Source organism: Anabrus simplex, chromosome 4, assembly GCF_040414725.1.
Source record: "Anabrus simplex isolate iqAnaSimp1 chromosome 4, ASM4041472v1, whole genome shotgun sequence".
Lineage (NCBI taxonomy): Eukaryota > Metazoa > Arthropoda > Insecta > Orthoptera > Tettigoniidae > Anabrus > Anabrus simplex.
Genome location: NC_090268.1, coordinates 39,618,431 through 39,639,524, shown reverse-complemented (window position 1 = coordinate 39,639,524; position 21,094 = coordinate 39,618,431). Strand labels below are relative to the sequence as shown.

At 38.8% G+C, this 21,094-nt stretch overlaps 1 protein-coding gene across 2 annotated transcripts in view; it reads left to right on the top strand.

Annotated features, from left to right (window-relative positions):
* ValRS (Valyl-tRNA synthetase) overlaps positions 1 to 21,094 on the top strand; it is a 135,556-nt gene that overhangs the window by 6,102 nt on the left and 108,360 nt on the right. For both annotated transcript variants that reach the window (XM_067145047.2, XM_067145046.2), the window contains exons 2-5: positions 621 to 794; positions 8,687 to 8,814; positions 16,582 to 16,746; positions 17,049 to 17,250. In XM_067145047.2, the coding sequence (XP_067001148.2) occupies positions 621 to 794; positions 8,687 to 8,814; positions 16,582 to 16,746; positions 17,049 to 17,250 (669 nt within the window). The remainder of the gene's footprint in view (positions 1 to 620; positions 795 to 8,686; positions 8,815 to 16,581; positions 16,747 to 17,048; positions 17,251 to 21,094) is intronic.

Genomic DNA, 21,094 nt, shown 5'->3' with positions numbered 1-21,094 from the left:
GGCACCTTGGTCTCTCCAAAAACCGTTAAAATGAAGTTAGAGGGACAAAAACCAGTAACATTTCTATTATTAATATTCTTCTTGTATAAAGCTTTACCATGGTTATTCTTGTATAAAGCTTTATCATGGTTAGGTTACTAATATAGTACTGCACCAGTACCGGGCGAGTTGGCTGTGAGCTTGCATCCGGGAAATAGTGGGTTCGAACCCCACTGTCGGCAGCCCTGAAGATGGTTTTCTGTGGTTTCCCATTTTCACACCAGGCAAATGCTGGGGCTGTATCTTAAAGAAGGCCACAGCCGCTTCCTTTCAATTCCTAGGCCTTTCCTGTACCATCGTCGCAATAAGACCTATCTGAGTCGGTGCGACGTAAAGCAAAAAAACGGTACTGCACCAGTTGAATGGGTCACCATTACTTCCAGTAGTGTACAGTCTACAGAAAATGGAAGACATTAGTGTTTGTAACTTATTGTGTTCAAGGAAGTCGAAGAAATCACGTTGGTTCCTGTAGTTTTTTAGTGCAATTTGGATTATATATGGCAATATTGTGTGTTTTAGCAATCCAGTAATTTGATTTATTTATACTGATTTTGTTTGTCTTTTCTTTTGTGTGGTTGCAGAAGAAAGAAAAAAAGAAGGAAGTAAAGGAAGTCCCTAGATATACTATACCAACACAGCCTGGTGAGAAGAAGGATACTTCATGTCCTATGCCTGATGCATACAGCCCTCAGTATGTTGAAGCTGCATGGTACAGTTGGTGGGAAAAAGAAGGATTTTTCAAACCTGAATATGGAGTAAGTAATGTTTGTACCCTTTGTGGTGTAAATGAATCTTGAACATAGTTCTGTACTTCCTCTCCTTTTTTTTCATTTTTAACCATTCAGAATTTTCTATATCTGTCTCTACTAATTCAGTTTTGTTACTAAACTCTTTCACTAATGCGGTATTAATTTATCACCTGGAGGTCAACCTCTTATCTCTTGTGTAATTTTTGTTTCACTGAAGTTGTTGAGACCTGTTCATTTAAATTCCCCCGCAAACAGCATCAACTTGTTCAGAAATTTGAATGTTATAATGGAGGTCCAAGACTTTTTATTACCGTACATTAGTTACAGGCCAACAAAATCAGTGTAATTTCCTTCTTCTAGTGTATGATCTATACTCATGTGTGGAATAGTCTATATCATTCTCTGTATGTGTTGTCCTGTGCTTTGGTCATTCATGATTAAATATTTATTTTTCTTGTAAATACACACTTTGAAATAAATTATGTTGGAAAAGTGCAAGCAGTATTTAGGACAATTTGTAGTGAATGTTATAATGTGAACTTGCTCCAAGAGCATAGTAGTGCACCCTTTTATTGGCAAAGAAATATTTTTTTAATAATGTGCAAAGAAGAGAGATTTAAAAAAAGTATTTTCATGATTTCTGTAATAGAAAGTCATTTTTATATTTCATTAGTTATGTTTCTTTTTCTTAACTTGCCATCAGCAGTGTTAAATAAAAAATATTATGTTCAGAATTAGCATTGCTGCTATATATCACAAAATGCTTTGCCAAGAATACAGCCCTTTTCACTTGAGAATAGGATTGTGAATTGATTTTGTGGGGTTTGCAGGCCTATATCTGAAGGAAAACATAAGAATTTGACAATCCATTCTGTTTTATTTCTCAGATAATTATAAAACCTATTGATTTGTAAGCACTTGGTTCTTTACGGCTTCGGGCGGATGAGCTCCCTTAGGTGGGGGTGATGGTCCCCTCAGTGGAGGAAATGACACTGGAATCCATCACTTGAAGACCCAACGGCAAACAAGCAGAGGAGGAACTTCTCACTTTGGTTCCCAATGGTTGTGCAGGTGGATGGGATCATGCCAGACGGACTGGCTGTGAAGGCGCTACTCACTCATAACTGGAGTCTGTGGCAGTCTGTTGCAATCTCGGTGCCTAACGCAGCATGTCTCATCTCACATGTGCCGCAGGATATGGCTTAGAGACCACAGTGTGAGGGTCACTTCCTGCCAAGTTGGGATCCGCCTTAAACAAATCCATGCCATTGACACTTTTCCTGCTACTTTCTTCACTTCAAACAAGTCCAACTGTGATGGGACAAGGGTGGAGGCAGGTTTAGGGCAAACTGGTAGCCTCTAGTCCGGACCTGCACATTGGCGGCAGATGTGTGGTGGTCATCTTCATGAGAGCCGGTGGCTAATCAAGAATTCGGTCCTGTGTCTGTGTCTGAGCAGGCCTATTTAGGACCACCGCTGCCCACCCCAAATGGGGGGAAGGCCCTAGAAAATGCAGGCTAAACATCGGAAGTCACCTTTTCGCCTGGCAGGGCAGCCGCACCCAGCGGGTAACCCCACACGCGATCGAAATATGGCAGATGAATGTAAAGTTATAATTGGATCCTGGAATGTCAGAACATTGCTTGACAATGACAACAGTGACCGACCGGAGAGAAGAACAGCTCTCATCACCCATGAGCTTGCTATACTAAACATAGACGTCGCTGCACTGAGCGAAACTAGACTCTCAGATGAAGGGAAGATCGTTGAGTTCGGATTGGGCTATGCCATCTTTTGGAAAGGAAAGGAGGATGGAGAGAATCGTATTCATGGGGTTGGATTCACAGTCAAGACGAAACTGGTAAATGATCATCAGCTTACACCAAATTGTATTCAGTGAAAAGCTCATGCCACTCTCTATACCACTCACTGGAGATAGGTTCATCACACTCATCTCTGTCTATTCCCCCCCCTGAAAGCCGGTGAAGAAACTGAGAACCATTTTTACCACCACCTGAACTCCAAATAGCACCATCAGACAAACTGCTACTGCTTGGAGACTTCAATGCCAGAGTGGAAAGGGATAATCGGTTGTGGGAAAGTGTAATGGGCAAACATGGTATTGGTAATTGCAATGCCAATGGTCTGCTACTTCTCGGCCTGTTTAGAACATGAGGTGTTCATCACTAACACTCAGTTTTGCCTACTTAACCGTTACAAGACCACATGGATGCACCCATGATCTAAGCACTGGCACATCCTAGACTACGTCATCATCCAACAGCGTTACAAGAAAGATGTTCTCATCACTAAGACTGCGAGGAATATTAATGATTGTTGGACAGATCATAAACTTCTGATCTGTCGACTCAGGATATCCTTCCATCGGAAACCAACTGTGCATCACCCAAGTAAGCCCCGATGCAAGTTTGCCACTTTCAAACTCTCAGATAAATCCACATCGTCAGACTTCCAAAATGCGATCATGAACTGATTGGCAAGCAATCCAGTGCAAGAATGGTCAACACCCCAGTGGGATATCATTGAGTCAGTTGAGGAAATCATCGGCTATGAGAAAAGAAAGAGGCAAGACTGGTTTGAGGACAACAGTGAACAGAGAAGAAATTCTGAGCCCTATCAATGCCAAACAGGAAGCCCAGCTATCCCTTCTTCAAGATCCATCATCCACTGTGAAGAAAGCTGTGTTTCAAGATCTGAAATAGAAATGTCAGACTCAAATAAGAGAAATTAAGAACAATTGATGGCAGGCGAAGGCTCTAGAGCTCCAAAGACTATCTGATGCCAGAGACCTGCAGAACTTCTACACGGGGATAAAAGAAAACTACCCTCCATCTCGCTCTTCAGTTGGAACTCTGTAAACAGTTGATGGGGCTAACACTCTTACCAATGGTAGACATCCTGGAGCACTGGAAGGAACATTTCTCCACTCCTTTAAACCGAAGCTCCACTACTGCTGATGACTTTCTACGGAATGTGCCTCAATTCCCCCCCTCAACCACAAGACACAACACTTTACTACGAGTAGCAATTGAAGGGATGATAAAAGGAAAACGAGGAAGGGGAAGGAGACAATATCAGTTATTAGACAGCATTAGAAAAAGAAAGGAAGATTATGCAGAAGTGAAGAAAAGGGCACAAGATTGAGAGATATGTAAGTCACAGCCATGATTGGACCTGCTGTATGGCAGAACAACCTATGATGATGACCATTGATGGTGATGCCACCAGCTTATCAGGAATTCTGTACCATGGCAGTTGATAGGCTGAAACCTACGAAAGCACCTGGACCAGACAACATCCCTCTGGAACTAATTCAAGGTGGAGGCTTACTCCTGAAAACAAGGCTCTTTACTCTCATCCATTCAATTTGGGAAACCCAAAAAGTACCTGGCGATCTCAAAAATGCCAATACCATTACTATGTTCAAGAAAGTTGACCATAGTATAGGTGACATCTATCATGGCATTTCTCTGCTATCCATTGCAGGTAAACTTCTTGCAAGGATCCTGCTTAGCCGCCTGCAAGTCATCTCCAAGAGGACTCTACCAAAGTCTCAATGTGGTTTCTGAGCCTTCAGAGATACTATTCATAGAACTTCATGTTGAAATAGAAATATGCAGCGTTTAGTCATTCTTTGGCTAGTGTTGACAGATCATCTGGTAGTTTGTGGTCTAGTAGTAGAAATACTTCTGTTAGCGGTACCGTAGTGAAAAGTGCCGTCCATGCTTTCGATGGCTTGACCCTTGGGGAGCTGAATAAAATGTTGGGAGTCCTTAACATAGGTTTCAATGTGTCCTATATGTGGTTGAAGTAGTCCGGCTAGATACAGGGTGATGTCGTGTTGGAGACACTATGGCGCTCGCAGTATGTCACAGCGGTATGTCTTCATTATGGATTTTTGGAAGGCCATACAGTTTAGGAGGATCAGATTCCTCTGTTTTCCAGCTGGAATACTGTAATTTTTACTAATCTGTGGAGTTTGTTCGTAATATGGTTGGTAGGATTCTTTACTTTCCCCTATGTAGGGTCGGTGAGTAATTGCTTGATTTTAAGTACAGTATGTAATTGGCGTGGGGTATTTAATACTGTAGCATTGCCTTTATCTGCTGGTAGTATTATAGTTTCTGTATCCTGGCGTAGTGTTTTCAAGGCATGAATTTCTTTGGCCAAGTTAGACGTCAGTGTCTTTGCAGCCCTCAGTAGACATGATATATCCTGACTTATCTCTTCTGTCGATTTGGTAGGGAGGCGTTGGATTACAGTTTCACTTTAATTATTTCTTTCACTGGTATCCTATTGGATGCTGCTGCGTAGTTAAACTTTGTTTCAAGATCAAAGTAGTGGGTTCACTGAGTGGCTTAGTCGTGAGATTAACTGTTAGATTTTTAAGATTTTTCAATTTCTGTTTTCGTAGGAGGCAATGAATGGGGTATGTTTTTTTTGGCAGTTGGTAATTCTAGTACACTGAGATTGTGAGCTGCTGATGCTAATGTGGTCCGGTCATTGTGAGACAGTGCGGTGGCAAGTTTCAAGTTGAGGCAAAATACAGTAGTTTACTGTTGAGGTAATCCAGATTCTGTGTGGTGTCACAAATCTATTCCCTGAGAAGTTTTATGCTGGTTTTTTGCGTGATAATTTGATTTTGCACAAGCCATTATAATGCTGTTGAATTTGATTTCGCACAAGCCATTATAATGCTGTTGTCCTTGCAGCATTTCCGAAAGGCGAGTTGAGCCAGGTAGTTACTCATATTCTTAAAAAAGATTATTGAACTGCCTAGTAGCTTTGAGAATATCCTCCCCATACAGGTTCAACCTGGAAGAACAACTAAAGAACTCAACAGACTATGGAAGCTGTCCAGTATGTTGTTTGACATTCCCAGGCTTGCCCTGTCACAGGGTTTCATCCAAGACTATATATTCTTATTTAGAGGGTGTATTTTAACCCCTCTATCGTCTTCTTAAGTTTCTTTTGAATTGACCTGTGTAGCTGTAGCAATCCCAGAAATAACTGGGATGAGGTAAGGGAAGTTTTCTTTAGTCATTATCATCCATCTTCCATTGTCCAGCTCCTGCCAGGTTGGGACTTTGGAACCTTGCCATCTTCCTCTATCCAACAACCTTAACTGTGTTTCAATACAAGTTTCTTCTAGTTATACTATTCTTGATCGTATTCAGCCACCTTGCTCTGGCTCACCCTCTTGGCCTCCCTCCTTATATCTGGGTCTCCATCGTCCACTTCGGCATCCTGTTAGCCGGGCTGAGTGGCTCAGATGGTTGAGGCGCTGGCCTTCTGATCCCAACTTGGCAGGTTCGATTCTGCTCAGTCCGGAGGTATTCGAAGGTGCTCAAATACATTAGCCTCATTACATAAAAACAGCTTCATGGTCCGTATCGCACTTCAATAGATTCACAATTAAGTATTTATTTATTTTCCACCTAGTGTCAGGACACTTCCTCTAAAGCATTACTTTGTCAATTTTTATATATTTTTCATCTAAACAGTGTTATGTGGCTGAAGATGTTGATAATATACGAAACATGTACCACTTTTGACCATTAAAAATTGCCTTAAGCAATCATTGTATCGACTAGGTGGAAAATAAATAAATACTTAATTGTGAATCTACATTAGCCTCATGTCGGTAGATTTACTGGCACGGAAAAGAACTCTGCGGGACTAAATTACAGCACCTCAGCATCAGTAGTTAGTGGGATGTAAAGCCAATAACATTATTGTTATTATTCCATTCTCTTTACATGTCCAAACCATGTAGGTTTATCCCTCTCCATTCTCTCATAAAGCGTTTCCACTCTGATTTCATTCCTGATGTCCCTATTTCTTACTCTGTCCTTTCTTGTCTTTCCTATCGTACTTCTTAAAAATTTGATTTCACTGGCCTGGATTTTATTCTCCTGTCTTCTTGTCAATATCCGGGTCTCCAGTGGATATGTCAGCATTGGGCAGTAGTACATTTTATACATCTCCTCTTTGCTCGTGTATGTAATAAATTTCATTGCTAGGCTCTTATTGATGGATATGACACACTCTTTTTTTACAAATTATAATTTTATTCTTCCACCTAATCAATACATAGTTTATATCATTGAATAGTACTAGTTTCGGCTGTTCATTGCAGCCATCCTCAGCTATACACTATAAATTATTAGAATTTATTTATTTATTTATTTATTTATTTATTTATTTATTTATTTATTTATTTATTTATTTATTTAAATGATACTGTGTCGTCCTAATAATTTATGGTGGATAGCTGAGGATGGCCTGCAATGAACAGCCAAAACTAGTACTATTCAATGATATAAACTATGTATTGATTTGGTGGAAGAATAAAATTGATTAAAAGGTACCTCTTTACTCTTCATTGGTACTTCCTTCCTCCACACAATATTTCTCACACTCTTGTAGAATGCATTTCCCAAAGGTACCTCTTTACTCTTCATTGGTACTTCCTTCCTCCACACAATATTTCTCACACTCTTGTAGAATGCATTTCCCTGTTGAATCCTTTCACTGATGTCCGTGTCCAGCCCTGCATCCCGCATCAGTTTGCTTCCCAGTACTTCAAGCTCTCCACAATTTTAAGATTTTGTCCCCTTATTTTTATAATTCCTCACCCTTAGAGAAGGCATTTGACGTTGTGGGATGGGACAAGCTCCTGGAGATACTTAAAAAACATGGAGTGGAATGGAGAGAGAGAGAAGACTGGTCAAGGAATTATATTACAACCAAACAGCAAGAGTGAGAATAAGAGAAGAATTAACAGGAGAAATCAGACTGGGGAGAGGTGTTAGGCAGGGTTGCTGCTTATCACCAACTTTGTTTAATATTTACTTGGATTGTAAAAGAGGTGTCAACATTGGATATAAGAGAATTGAATGCATATGATTTGCTGATGATATGGCAGCAATAGCTGAAAATGTGAAGGACCTCCGCAAAATGCTGAGAGAATTAAACGAAAAGTGTGAAGAGTATGGAATTGACATAAAAAGAAAACTAAATTCATGATACTTGGAGGTAAAGGTGAAAAAGCGACGGTCAAGATAGGGGGAGAAATTATTGAACAGGTGAATAAGTTTAAGTATCTTGGAAGTATTGTGAATGAAGACCTTCACTCTATAACAGACATAACAGCTCAAATTGCCTTACCAGAGAGAACTTCAACAAGAAGAAAATCTGTTTTCTGGCCCGCTAGAGAAATATCTGAGGAAGGGACTTGCAAGGTGTTACGTAATGAGTATAGCTCTATATGGTGCTGAAACATGGACATTAAGGAAGGATGAACAGAGAAGAATAGAGGCATTTGAGATAGGATTTGGAGAAGAATTGAAGGAGTAAGCTGGGAAGATAGAATGTCAAATGAGGAAGTTCTGAAGAGAGTGGGAGAAGTGACGAGCATGCTGACCGTAATCCAAAACAGGAAGGAAGGTCATAATCTAAGACATAATACTTTATTATGAGTAGCAATGGAAGAGATGATAAAAGGAAAACGAGGAAGGGGAAAATATAGTTATTAGACAGCATTAGAAGAAGAAGGAAGATTATGCAGAAGTAAAGAAAAATTCACAGGATTGAGAGATATGGAGGTCACAGCCATGATTGGACCTGCCGGATGGCAGAACAACCTATGATGATGACCCTCCTTTTTCTCCTCTAGTCAGCACCATTTTCTTACTCTTTCGCATGTTGATTTTCATTTCATAATTTTCAGTAATCTCACTCGCCATGTTAATTTGGCCTTGTACTTCCTCTCTGTTCACTCCCCACACCACAGCATCATCTGCAAACAACATTAACTTCTTTTTTTTTAGTATAAGTTTGAAAGTGTTACATTTGGAAATTGTTTCTGATTTCAGAGGAAAAGTATATCTGAACCCAATCCTAAAGGAAAGTTTGTGATGGTGATTCCTCCTCCAAATGTCACAGGCTCGTTACATCTTGGTCATGCTTTAACAAATGCAATAGAAGATGCTATCACTAGGTGGTATGTGTAATATTTTCAGATCTCTTTCTGCATGCTGGTTAATTTATTATGTAATGTAAACCAAAAGAATAACATTTTCCTTCTCCTTGATCTACAGGATAGATGTAAAGGTTAGTTCTTAGAAGGAGATATGTGCATACATGTTCTACATAGCCTTGTAAATTTTGTTAAAAAAGGAATTCAAGAAAATATATAGTATTTCACTAACAAGATAGTTAACAGTCTTTGTACTTTTAAAGTTAAAAACTTCATAATTGTTCCATATTGAACTGAGAATCACAATACTAAAAAGAAAGTATAGAGGTTCCACCTTTTCAATACACTGTTATTAAGTTGTACAAATATTAAGTTACATGTTAACTTTGGGACCGGTTTTGATGCATTTAAAGTGTCATCATCAGCCGATTAAGAGAGCAGGGCAAAAGGACTAAATAATAAACACTTATAAACACACGTAACAAATATAAGACGATATTCGCAGTCAAAAGGTGTACATAGAAATATCAATGCCTTTTTTCGAAGAAGTAAATTCAGTTGAAGTTCATTTGTAATGTGACAGTCTTGTATATTCCTGCTGTGCTGTAATCACATAATCACAATCTTCACAATTGTTTTTTGCATCAACTGTTCAAAAAAATCTACAGGATCCTATTTGCATATTTCAATTGTATTAAATTGTATTATATATATATATGTACATTTTCGCGACCGAAGCAAATACTGGATCATTAAACTATTCATCAAGTTCCGTCGGCGTTTAAAAGCACAGTGCCTGACGTCAAATATGTCGCGCTGATCTTCGGGAGCTGGCATTTTTACTTCAATTGAGCTACTCGTCTTCGGCTTCTGCGCGATTTTGGATCTTCGTATTTGTTGGATTGTGTTGTGACTTCGCGCCTGATAGTGTACGCACGCTGGCTCATTTAACTGTTCTCTGCTTCTCGCAAACATTGAGACAATGCCGAACTTTGCGTGTGCTATGCTGCTGTTCAGAACTTTGCGCCTTGTTTTATTTTAAAGTGACTTACCTTCTACTTCTTCTGAATTTTACAGTGCCTATCCCCATTTTTTTATGTTGCCTATTCAACTGTTTTTATGTGGACTTGATCTTTAATTTCTTTCTTACCTATGCATTGTTTTTTTGCGTTTTATTCGGCTGATGATGACCCGGATTGGGGTCGAAACCGGTACCGCTTCCGCTTATAATTAAATAGGAATGTAACTCTACATTTCGTATTTATATGTATTGAATAGGTTGAACTACCTTATTTATTATTTCAATTTAATTGTGATACAATTCAGTACGGAACATTATGAAATTTTTATCTTTATGTGTGTAGGGGAGGCAAAATGTGAAGCAAATAAGGAAGTAAAGAATAAGTAGAGGTAGGGGAGGGACAAAGGAGAGTTTGTGAGGGGTTGGCGGGGAGGTGGGATTGTCTAAGGTGGATCGGGGGGGGGGGCTTTTCAGAATAACCTCAAGTTGACAAGTAGTCAGTCGATCTTTCACGTCTTACACAACACTTTTTCACGCTATTTGCCCCTTCCGAAAAGGCTCATCTCTTAAGATAATAGGTATAGGTATAAATTTTGAGAGGCATATGTTATGAGAGATAATAGGTAAGATGGTGAGTCAGCTACCATGTGGCATTCAATGGTTGAAGTACCACAGGATTATGCGTCAATTATCATAAATTCCTGTAATCAGGTAGACAGAGTGCTTTCGAGTGGAAACTTATCCTAAAAGGGATGACTGTTCATATTCGTAAGGATTGTGGGCTTTACCCAAGAGGGGTCCAAGGATAGTAGCAAGAAGTAAGTTAAATATTGTTTGCCTCCATAAAATAACAGATATAAAATGTATTCTAAATTAATAGTACTAACAACACGGATATTTTTGGTTTAAAGCATTAACAACCATATGTACTTCAATGTATGTATCAATAGGTTAAGATCACAATCTTATTAGTTATTGATGACATAGGCCATGAATAGAGTCTCTTTGGACCTCAGCAAAAGGATTATGACCAAGTTACAATATCCCTTTAAATAAAGATCTTTAAAAAATCAAGTAAAGCTCAATGAATAGCACTGCAGAATATTCCTGGATGAAAATAATGCCCAAATGAAGGTTACTTAAGTGCAAGTAAATTTTCTATAGAATTTAAATACCTACAATTCATTCCAAAGAAAAATTTGTTGTTCAAAAGCGAAATTACAATCATTACTAATTAATAATAATTGACAGAGCATACATTACACTTCGCCTGTAATGAGGCCATAGATTTCCTTCTTCAATTAGGTAATGGACATAAAAGAAATAACTCGCAAAATAAGACTCCCATCGAACAAATACAGTAAGTTCATGTAAAGGATAATTACAGCAATAGTTGAAAAGAAGACTTGTGAAAACTGGTATGTTACTTTAAAGGGGGTAAGGAATGGTAAAGACCTGCTATGTAATTATAGCAGAGAAATAGAGACACTAACAAGGAGGTGCAGGTTGGAAGGAAATAAAAATAAATGGCTGTGGAAGTAAGGAGAAACTGAAGGAACTTATTAGGAAAATAAATCTCGCAAAGAAGTCAGCTAAGGACAATATGATGGCAGCATAATTGGTAGTGAAAAATGGAAGGGTATGTAGAGGCTATAGGTACTTAAAGGCAGAAACAAGGTTGCAAGAAGGTCATTCCAGGAATCATTAATGAGCAAGGGGAGTGTACACGTGGGATTTACAGATGGCAGAAATATTCATTCAGCAGTATGTAAAGATTGTTGGTTACAAGGATAATGTCCAGGTAGAGGTGGTGACTAATACTAACAAAGTGAAGTCTTACTCCTCTTTTATGCTTTTCAAGGGACCCAGGGAATACCGGTTTAAACGAGGGGAATTGTAAATCATGGGAAACAACTTACATATGTAAAAAGGCCATGCAGAAGGACATAAATTTTACACAAATGCAAATTATTCATTTATTGAATATTTTAATCCTAATCCTACTACAGAACTTACCTGAAATGAAGGTCCATTGTTAATTAATTGTTGACACTACACTGTCTTTATAATTCTGCTCATCCACTGACCATGAAAAGGGTACCAGTAGTAAAATATTGTGTAATACACAATGGCTATAGAATTATCTAACATGCAACTAATTTCCTTTCTCTGTTTAATAATGTATAAAAAGTAATAAGTTATTGAGTAGGCAACTCTCTTGTCAGAGTTGCCATGCGGTTTGCATAGCTTCACCTGATATTCGTAATCGACTAATTTTCGCCCATGTGTTGTTGTAAAGTACGTGCTGTCCTGTTTGGTTATCATGCCGTGGTTACTCGAAGCATTGTAGCTTACTTGTGATGCCATTTTCATTCAATTTTTTCCTGTCTCAAACAGCCTGGTTTGGCATAAATGGCGGGAGGTATAAAATGTCACAAACGTAAATTTGAGGATTTTAATATATTGCGAGAATAGGGAATCTGAGGGTGCCCTCAAAAAAGGTTGTTAACGGCGGGAAAACATAAAATATGGAAACATAAAAGTGGGGTATTACTGTATTGAAATTTACCCATGATAACTGTAACGATCACTCACCTATTTTTGGCTGCTGTCATCTAGAACTCCACCTATTTTCATATACTCGCCGCTACTTTACTCATCTAACCGGCCTTGGACTTTCACTGCTGCCTCGCCGTGTATCCGTCCTGGTGAACTGCTCACTACACACTGAGTCTCCACTGGATTACGTCACCCGTTGCGTCAGTGTCCGATATTTCTCGACGTTTTGTGTACTTTTTTCCTGAACTTTCTGCAGCGATATAAAGGCTTCCCCCAAATACTCGGTCTTCAGTCCAGAACTGACACCGAGTGTGGTTGGAGGGTCGTCTGAGGACTTCCCAGTATTTGCTGGGAAGCTCCACTTCTTTTATTTGCTGTATTGGGTGAGCAACAGAGCATTTATTTCATAATTACCACTATTATTTCTTCTCCTATGGATTTTGGAGTTATCTTCATTGCTGTGGCCGGTTTTCTTTTAAGTTTGATATGAGTGATATTTCTCCTTAACAAATGAACATCGAGTAATATGCAATTTCAAGAGTTAGCGAGTGATTGAACTTGTGGCCTGGACGGTACAACTTATCACATAAAACTGTTCCTGCATTCGGCAATGTTTATACTCAGGCGACTCCCATTATTGCGATCCCCGTCCATGGTCTTTCCCGTGCCTTTCTTCTCCCTTTGTTTACCTTTTTGGAAATCTGTGTCAATATTCTCCGAGACTTATAGGTTACCATGTTCATTTGATTAGTCACACATTAGAACTTGTAAATGGTCTAGGGATTCTATTCTAATGTACGTCATTCACGATGAGCGTTTTCTTTTATGTGCCAGATTACAAAATTTTGAGTTGTAAATTTGAAATTGATCTCCTTGTAAAAACAATATACTGTTTGGATTAACTTTTTTCTTCTTCTTATTACATCCATCGACCTCCAATTGGTCCCAGCCCTTTTCTCCTTGAACGTCTTGTCAAAGAATCTTAATCAACTACTACGTTGTTGTTTTGTTTTTTCTACGAATTGATAAATTTGTTTCTTTCTACATCCCCAACACGTCACATAACAAAGACAATAAAATACAAAAGTTGAAAATGAGAAAATCAGCTGGAATTTATATGATGTGTGGGGATATGCTTAAAGGCATTAGGTTGGGATATCCTACCATATCTGAAATACTTATTTGATTACTGTTTGCATGAAGGACCTATACCAAATGAATGGAGAGTTGCTATAGTGGTTCCTGTGCTCAAAGCAAAGGGTGATAAACATAAAGCCAATGATTACAGGCCAGTAAGCTTGATGTGTTGCTTGTAAGCTTCTGGAAACCATTCTTTCTGATTATATTAGACATGTTTGCAAAATTACTAACTGATTTTATAGAAGACAGTTGGGTTCAGGAAAGGTTATTCCTGTGAGGCTCATTTTATAGGATTCCACCTAGATATAACAGATATTTTAAATTCAGAAGGTCAGATGGACTATGACACTTGATCTATCCAAGGATTTTCATAGAGTAGGTCATGGGAGACTATTGACAGAAATGAGGGCAATTGGACTAGTCAAAAGAGTGACTGACTTGGTGGCTACATTTCTAGAAAAATAGAATTCAGAGAGTTGGAGTAGGTGAAGCGTTATCTGATTCTGTAATTATTAAGTGGGGGAGTTCCTCAAGGCAGTGTTATTGGCCCTTTATATTTTCTTATACATATATAAATTTAGTGTTTAAAGAATGGGGATCAAAGAAAAGATGATGTTACACTGTATAGAGTAATGAATAAGTTACAGAATTGTGAGCGACAGCAAGAAAGACCTCGACAGCGTTACGAGGTGTACAGCAGGCAGTGTTATGCCAAACTGGGTGAAAGGTCAGAGATTGTGAGTTGCACCAAGGGAGAAGTCCTCTCAATTTTAATTACTGCATTGATGGGGTCAAAGTACCTCATGGGAATCACTGTAATTTATTTGGTGTTAATATAAGGAAAGTTCTTCATTGGGGTAATTACAAAAAACAGGATTTTAAATTAAGGTTACAAATCTTTTCATACGCCTATGAGGATGTTTAGTGATTGTAATAAGGATGTAAAGGAGAGGGCATAAAAGTCACTGGTAAGATCACAATTAGATCATTGTTCCAGTGTATGACCCTCATCAGGATTATATGATTCAAGAACTGGAAAAAATCCATGGAAAAGCAGTGCGATTTGATCTGGGTGATTTCCGACAAAAGAGTTGGGTTATGAAATTGTTGCAAATTTAGGGCTGGGAAGGCTTGGCGGGAAGGAGACAAGCTTTTCGACTAATCAGTATGTTTCAAGCTTTCATTAGAGAGATGGCTTGGAATGATTAAGAGACGAATAAGATTGGGTGGTTGTTTAAAAGTAGGAAAGATCACAGAATGAAGATAAAGTTGGAATTCAGGAGGACAAATTGGGGCAGTTAATCATTTATAGGAAGAGGAGTTATGGATTTTGAATAATTTACCGAGGGGATGTTCATTAAATTTTCAACTTCTTTGAAAATATTTAATCTGCCTCCTAGGCAACTGTCCTGAATGCAGAACAGTGGTATGATTGATTTGGTGATACAGGAGTCCATTGAAATTTCTCTTTCATGATGTTGAATCAATATTGGTGGCATAGGCTGCTATACTATCATTGAGTTGAAGGTGAAAATAACTTTAACAATAGTGTTGAGGTTATAAATAATTGTGACAATCTATTTGATTAGTTGCAATGTTTCTGATGAAGTACAAATCACTTTACCTTTCTGTCCGGCTCCATGGCTAAATGTTTAGCGTGCTGGCCTTTCGCCACGGGGGCTCCGGGTTCGATTCCTGGCAGGGTCGGGAATTTTTACCATCATTGGTTAATTTCGCTGGCACGGGGACTGGGTGTATGTGTCGTCTTCATCATCATTTCATCCTCATCACGATGTGCAGGTCGCGTCAAAACAAAATGCCTGTACCTGGCGAGCCGAGCATGTCCTCGGGCACTCCTGGCACTAAAAGCCATATGCCATTTCTGAAGTTTAGCACATTTTCGACTCATTGGAAATTAAAATCCACAGCTTGTTTCCAGTCATTCGACTGGGTCAGGAATGGAATGAATGAAGCCCCCATCTAGCGGCGAGGATAGGAATTGTGCTGGCTGCCGAAGCCTGTCCCACTCCTCTGGGGCAATGATTAATGACTGACAGATTAAATTAAATGATATTGGAAAATGTTGCTGGAATGAAAGATGGCCCTGAAAACCGGAGTACCCAAACCTGTCCTGCCTCCGCTTTGTCCAGCACAGACCTCACATGGAGTGACCAAGATTTGAACCACGGAATCCAGTGGTGAGAGGCCAGTGTGCCGCCACCTGAGCCACGGAGGCTTCTTTGACTCATTGAAGGAAAAAGAAAAAAGTCATGCATAAGAGAGTTGTCGTTTCACTGTAAGACTTAGCATGCAGTTACATCTCAAGCAAGTAGTCAAATGATTGGCTTAGTGCTTCTGCAGTAGTTGTGGAAAGTTTGTTGACCACGCAAATGTTTTTATGATGCACTTGATGATATTTTGCCTGGTTATCAGAGTTTGAAAATGGTGGGGGCTGTTATTGGAATGCGCATTGCTGGAAGGTCATATTGACGAGTCACTTGTCACCTAGGCTGTTTACACCAGACTGTTGGGGCTAGTCGATGCATAAAGTCGCACGTACACAGCAGCGGGGTCAGGGAGTCCACGACTGACGACCAGGAGAGAGGATCATCTGATTCTTTCAAAAGTCCGAGGAGATCCATCTGTTGTAGCACCTGCTGTACAGGCACATTTAGCACTGTAGCGCCCTGTGTCTGCCTGAACCATTCCCTGACACTTGTTGTGTCTGTCAGTCAACCAATCAAACAATCCATTGAGTTGTTGGAGAGAGTCCAGATACAATGCACCCTGTAGCTATAAAGGACCTTTTTACAGTTTCTGTTCAGGCTTTTCAGTAGTGGACAAGTGGTATTTAACTGTACAATCTTCTATGGTATCTAGTTGGTTATTTCAGGGGTATTTCTGTTTTGGAAAAAGTTATATATTTTCATTTTGATTTCTGTGTAATTTCCATATGATAAATAAATAATATGAACAAGTCTTGGTTAATAATCATAAATGATGGAGTCTTATTTTCATGCTAGTTTTCCCATTGGTTAATTTTTTAATTTTTTGTTATTCTATTGTTTCAGGCATCGGATGAAAGGACGTACTGCTCTTTGGAATCCAGGTTGTGATCATGCTGGTATTGCCACTCAGGTGGTGGTAGAAAAGAAACTATTCAGGGAAGAAGGTAAAACTCGCCATGAAATAGGAAGGGAGAAGTTCATTGAAAAAGTCTGGGAATGGAAAAATGCGTAAGTTTTACCTTTGCATTTAACTGTCAATATTTTGATATCTGTCATTATTTATTTATTTATTTATTTATTTAATTTATTTATTTATTTATTTATTTATTTATTTATTTATTTATTTTAATTTTTTAGGACTACTTTAGTCAGGTTTATGGAGGTTTTTCTTCTTTTTGTCAGCCCATTATTATTATTATTATCATTATTATTATTATTATTATTATTATTATTATTATTATTATTATTATTATTATTTTAGAAGAGTTTTACCTCAAATGTTTGTAATAAAATTCATGTTGATCTTCCAGGAAAGGTGATATTATCTATGATCAGTTACGAAAACTCGGGTCTTCATTTGATTGGGATCGTGCCTGCTTTACTATGGAACCAAAATTGTGCAGGGCGGTGACTGAAGCTTTTGTACGTTTGCATGAAGAAGGTGTCATTTATCGCAGCAATCGGCTTGTCAATTGGTCCTGCAGTTTGAAATCTGCTATATCAGACATTGAGGTATGAGCTTTGAGCATTATTACCAGTTTGAGAATTCCTTTTCATAATTTTCCCTACTTGGGGAGGGAAAATCTACGATGTCCGGTTTGTAATTAGAGATGACTGAAGGAACTGAGTACATGTAGCCCTAATGAGTATGCTGCTTACTAAAGCGGATGTCACATCATAAAGTTCTGATGGATTGTAAGTCCATAAAATTGTCTTTCCGTTACTTCAGTGCTCTTTCTCCTCTTTCTTTCTACGTTTCAGTGTACCTGCAGATAACTTAACTCCACTTCTTTGTGAATTTCATTTGTTCTCTGGTCTTGTATTTTATATGATCACTACTCTTAAACATTGCCAGGTTTAAATTTTTTTTTTTTTTTTTTTTTTTTTTTTAAGGCTAAAGATAATGTGGGAGCATGTATCTAAAACATCTGCACAATTGATTTTGTTGACTTTTCCTTCATTTCCAGAAGGATAGAGAAATAATAAAGAAGGACATTGAAGGGCATGAAAGTGTAATGCTTCTTAAGCCTTTCAGAGATGGGAAATCCAATTCATTTAGAAGAATTGATTCATTTGAAATAATTCACCAAACTGATTCATTCACTTGATTCGTTCATTCGATTACCACGTGATTGAGAGCCAAAAGTGACACCATGGAATCAGATGAACCAGTCCGTTATGCTCTTTATAACTGCTACTGCTTTACAAGTTGCAAGAAATGAAATGTTCAAAGTAATTGTTAGCAGTATTAACTAGAGTAACATCTTTTTTTTTTTTTTTTTTTTTTAATTGAGGTTATAGTCGCAAAATACTACACAGCTATCCGACTAATTATTTTCAAACTTAGGTGGGTCTGTAACTGCCAATGTTTAACTGTGATTCCGAGAAAGTAACGTACGTTCTTCATTGCTGCTTGAATCGATTGATAGAATTTGAAATTTAGAATTTAATATTTTATTACCATTCTAAAGGTCACCTTAATATTTTGCCCCTCCTTACAGTAATTGTAGAAACTAGAAAGGTAAAAGCTAAAGGAGAAAGAATAGGAACAATTTATGAAAATGCTCTGGAAATACTACCATGTGAATTGATGTTATGTGGCAAATAGAAATTGACTGGTTTACGTTTTGCATTCACAAGTATGCATCACTTGCAGGACTTGTCTTGCTTTATTCATTCCCTTCTTTCTCATGAAGAGCAGCCTATGAGTAATGTACTTTAATGGGCATTGTTTAGTATGAGGTGAAGTTGATTAGTAGCTACAAAGAAATCATGCTTTGCTGTTTCACTTTAACTTGCATACACACTTCATGACAAGATAAAAAACAGTGTATTTTGGTAAAAATCTCTTGTATCAATTCTTCATATTGTATGGGTTCAGAACGAGAACAGGAACCTTGAAGTATATATTACAGTTTCATGTTGCATGTGTTTTCAAGCAAAGTGATGTTTTCTTTTAAAAATAATATGCTTTTCCTCCAGCATTGTCCGGTCCCAAGTCCCAAGTCCGGAATGGGAAAAGAGGAGGGTTAGCTGGCTTGGCAACCAGCTGAAAAAACACCTAACGCCGAGTTAAATAACTCAACTCCCCATAGGGGCCAACAGCTTTGGGTGGATGAGCCCCTTTGGGTGGGGTGATGGTCCCCGCAGTGTAGGAAATGACACTGGAACCTATCATCTGTGTCTTTGGCCCAGCAGCAAAACGGACGGAGGAACCTTCGTTTTGTGGCTCTCATCGGTCGTGGAGGCGGATGAGGTCATGTCAGACGTACTTGCTGTAAATTCGCAACTCAATGGTATTTCGAGTCTGCAGCAGTCCGCTGCAGTCGTGGTACTAGAACCTCCATGTCGAATTTCATTTGTGCTGCAGGGTATAGTTCTGAGATCATAGTGTGTGGGTCACTTCCTTGCAAGCTGCGATCTGCCTTAAACAAAATCCCGCTTGTGGCACTTTTTCCTGCTGTCACTCCCTTCAACTCAAGTCCAATGGCGATGGGATAAGGGTGGTGAAGGCAGGTTTTCGGGTGAGACTGGAAGCCTGTAGTTCAGACCTGCACGTTGGCAGCAGATGCAGAGATGCCAACTATTACGATTCAATCGTAATAATTACGAATCACCCATCATAATTATGCCTTTATGAATCACACACCGTAAAATTATGATTTTTTGTTGATTTTTAAATCTAAGGGTGGCATGCACCAACCAAGAGTTTCTACTTCCGTAGTAAAGTACTCTTGAAGTCAGCATTCGGCGACTTCCATATGAGAGTAAGTTACTTCCGAAGTATTTTAGTCCTTTCAGATACTCCTGGACTAATTTACTACAAGAGTAAAATGTTGAAGAGCACCATCTTGTAGTATATTACTAAAGAAGTAAATAATGTACGAACATAGGTTAAAATTTGCTCTCACGTCGTGCATGGAGTAACCTAGGTTTAGACTTGTTGACTAATGATAATATCGTGCCGTATATGAGAGAAAAGACGTTTCAAGCGTGTTTATGGATTACTTAGATTATATTGACGATCTCGACGCAGAAAATGATGGGAAATGTAATAGTGCGTAGGCCTACAGTGTGTGAAAGGCAAGAGCCATATAATGTGCACACGGAGAGTTTCAGGAACGTTTTTGGCCTTAGGAAGGAATCCTTTACTTTCCTTCTAAATCTACTTGGAGATCACGTACAGCTGAATTCTTGTCTTAATTGTTGTATATCTCAAATTACAGTTGCTGTGTGCCCTACGAGTGTTTCGTACCGGAGCATTTCAGTACAGTTGCCGGTGATCTAATTAACATTTACCGTATCATTTGTCGCGTGGTTAAAGCACTAGTTGAGGCTAAGAGGGAGGTACGCCTGCAAATGATGATCATTGTTCGGAAAATAAAAGGATATTCTTCACGTTGGCAGGTTTCCACACATCGTGGGTGTAATTGACTGTGACTGCGCGCATATTCCCATTTTTTGCCCTCTCAGTGACAACGATGAACTTTTCAGAAATCGGAAGAGGTATTTATCTTTTTTTTTTTCAATTTGCTTAATGTCGCACCGACACAGATAGGTCTTATGGCAACGATAGGGCAGGAAAGGCCTAGGGATTGGAAAGCGGCCCTGGCCTTAAGGTAGGGCCTACAGACCCAGCATTTGCCTGGTGTAAAAATGGGAAAATTTCGCTGTGGATGTAGGCGATCTGTATGAAGAAACCGCCATCCTTTTTAATTTTTCCTGCGTGTCCGTGACGTTCTGCTTTGCTTCCACCTTCGCTTTTAAGCGCTTCTACAGAATCTTAACTTGTTCTTCACTGCGTTTTCCGTCACTCGAAGCATTGAATTCTTCTGTCACGACTTTCCATGAATTTCTTTTCTTATCCAGCATCTTTATGTTGTGTTTCTTACACCGTATATCCTTTGCACAGATCGTCATTATCTCTATTAACAAGCATTTATCTTTTTCGCTTACGTTTTTTCCCTGTTTCCTGTCGCACATAACCTTATCCATTTAGATTTCTTTAAAGAAGATACACAAACACAACACTACTCCCCGAGTAACGAACGCTACTTCTATAGTAGTAACTAAAAGAGTAAATTGTACTTCAACTCTCCGGTGTTACTTGTAAATAACTCCCGTCGTAATTTACTTCTGTAGTATGGACTTCTTTAGTAAACGCTACTTCCGTAGTAATTTACTCCAAGATGGTGCATGCCACCCTAAGTGTACGTAGTGTTCAAAAGGTTACACAAGGAATGCCATTGAAGCTTGAATTCTCAGAATATTATTTTCGGATTTCTCAGTAATAATTTCTATCCCTTTCCTGTCCCTCATTTAAGAATATTTCGAGTTTTCACGTGCCGAACACAGC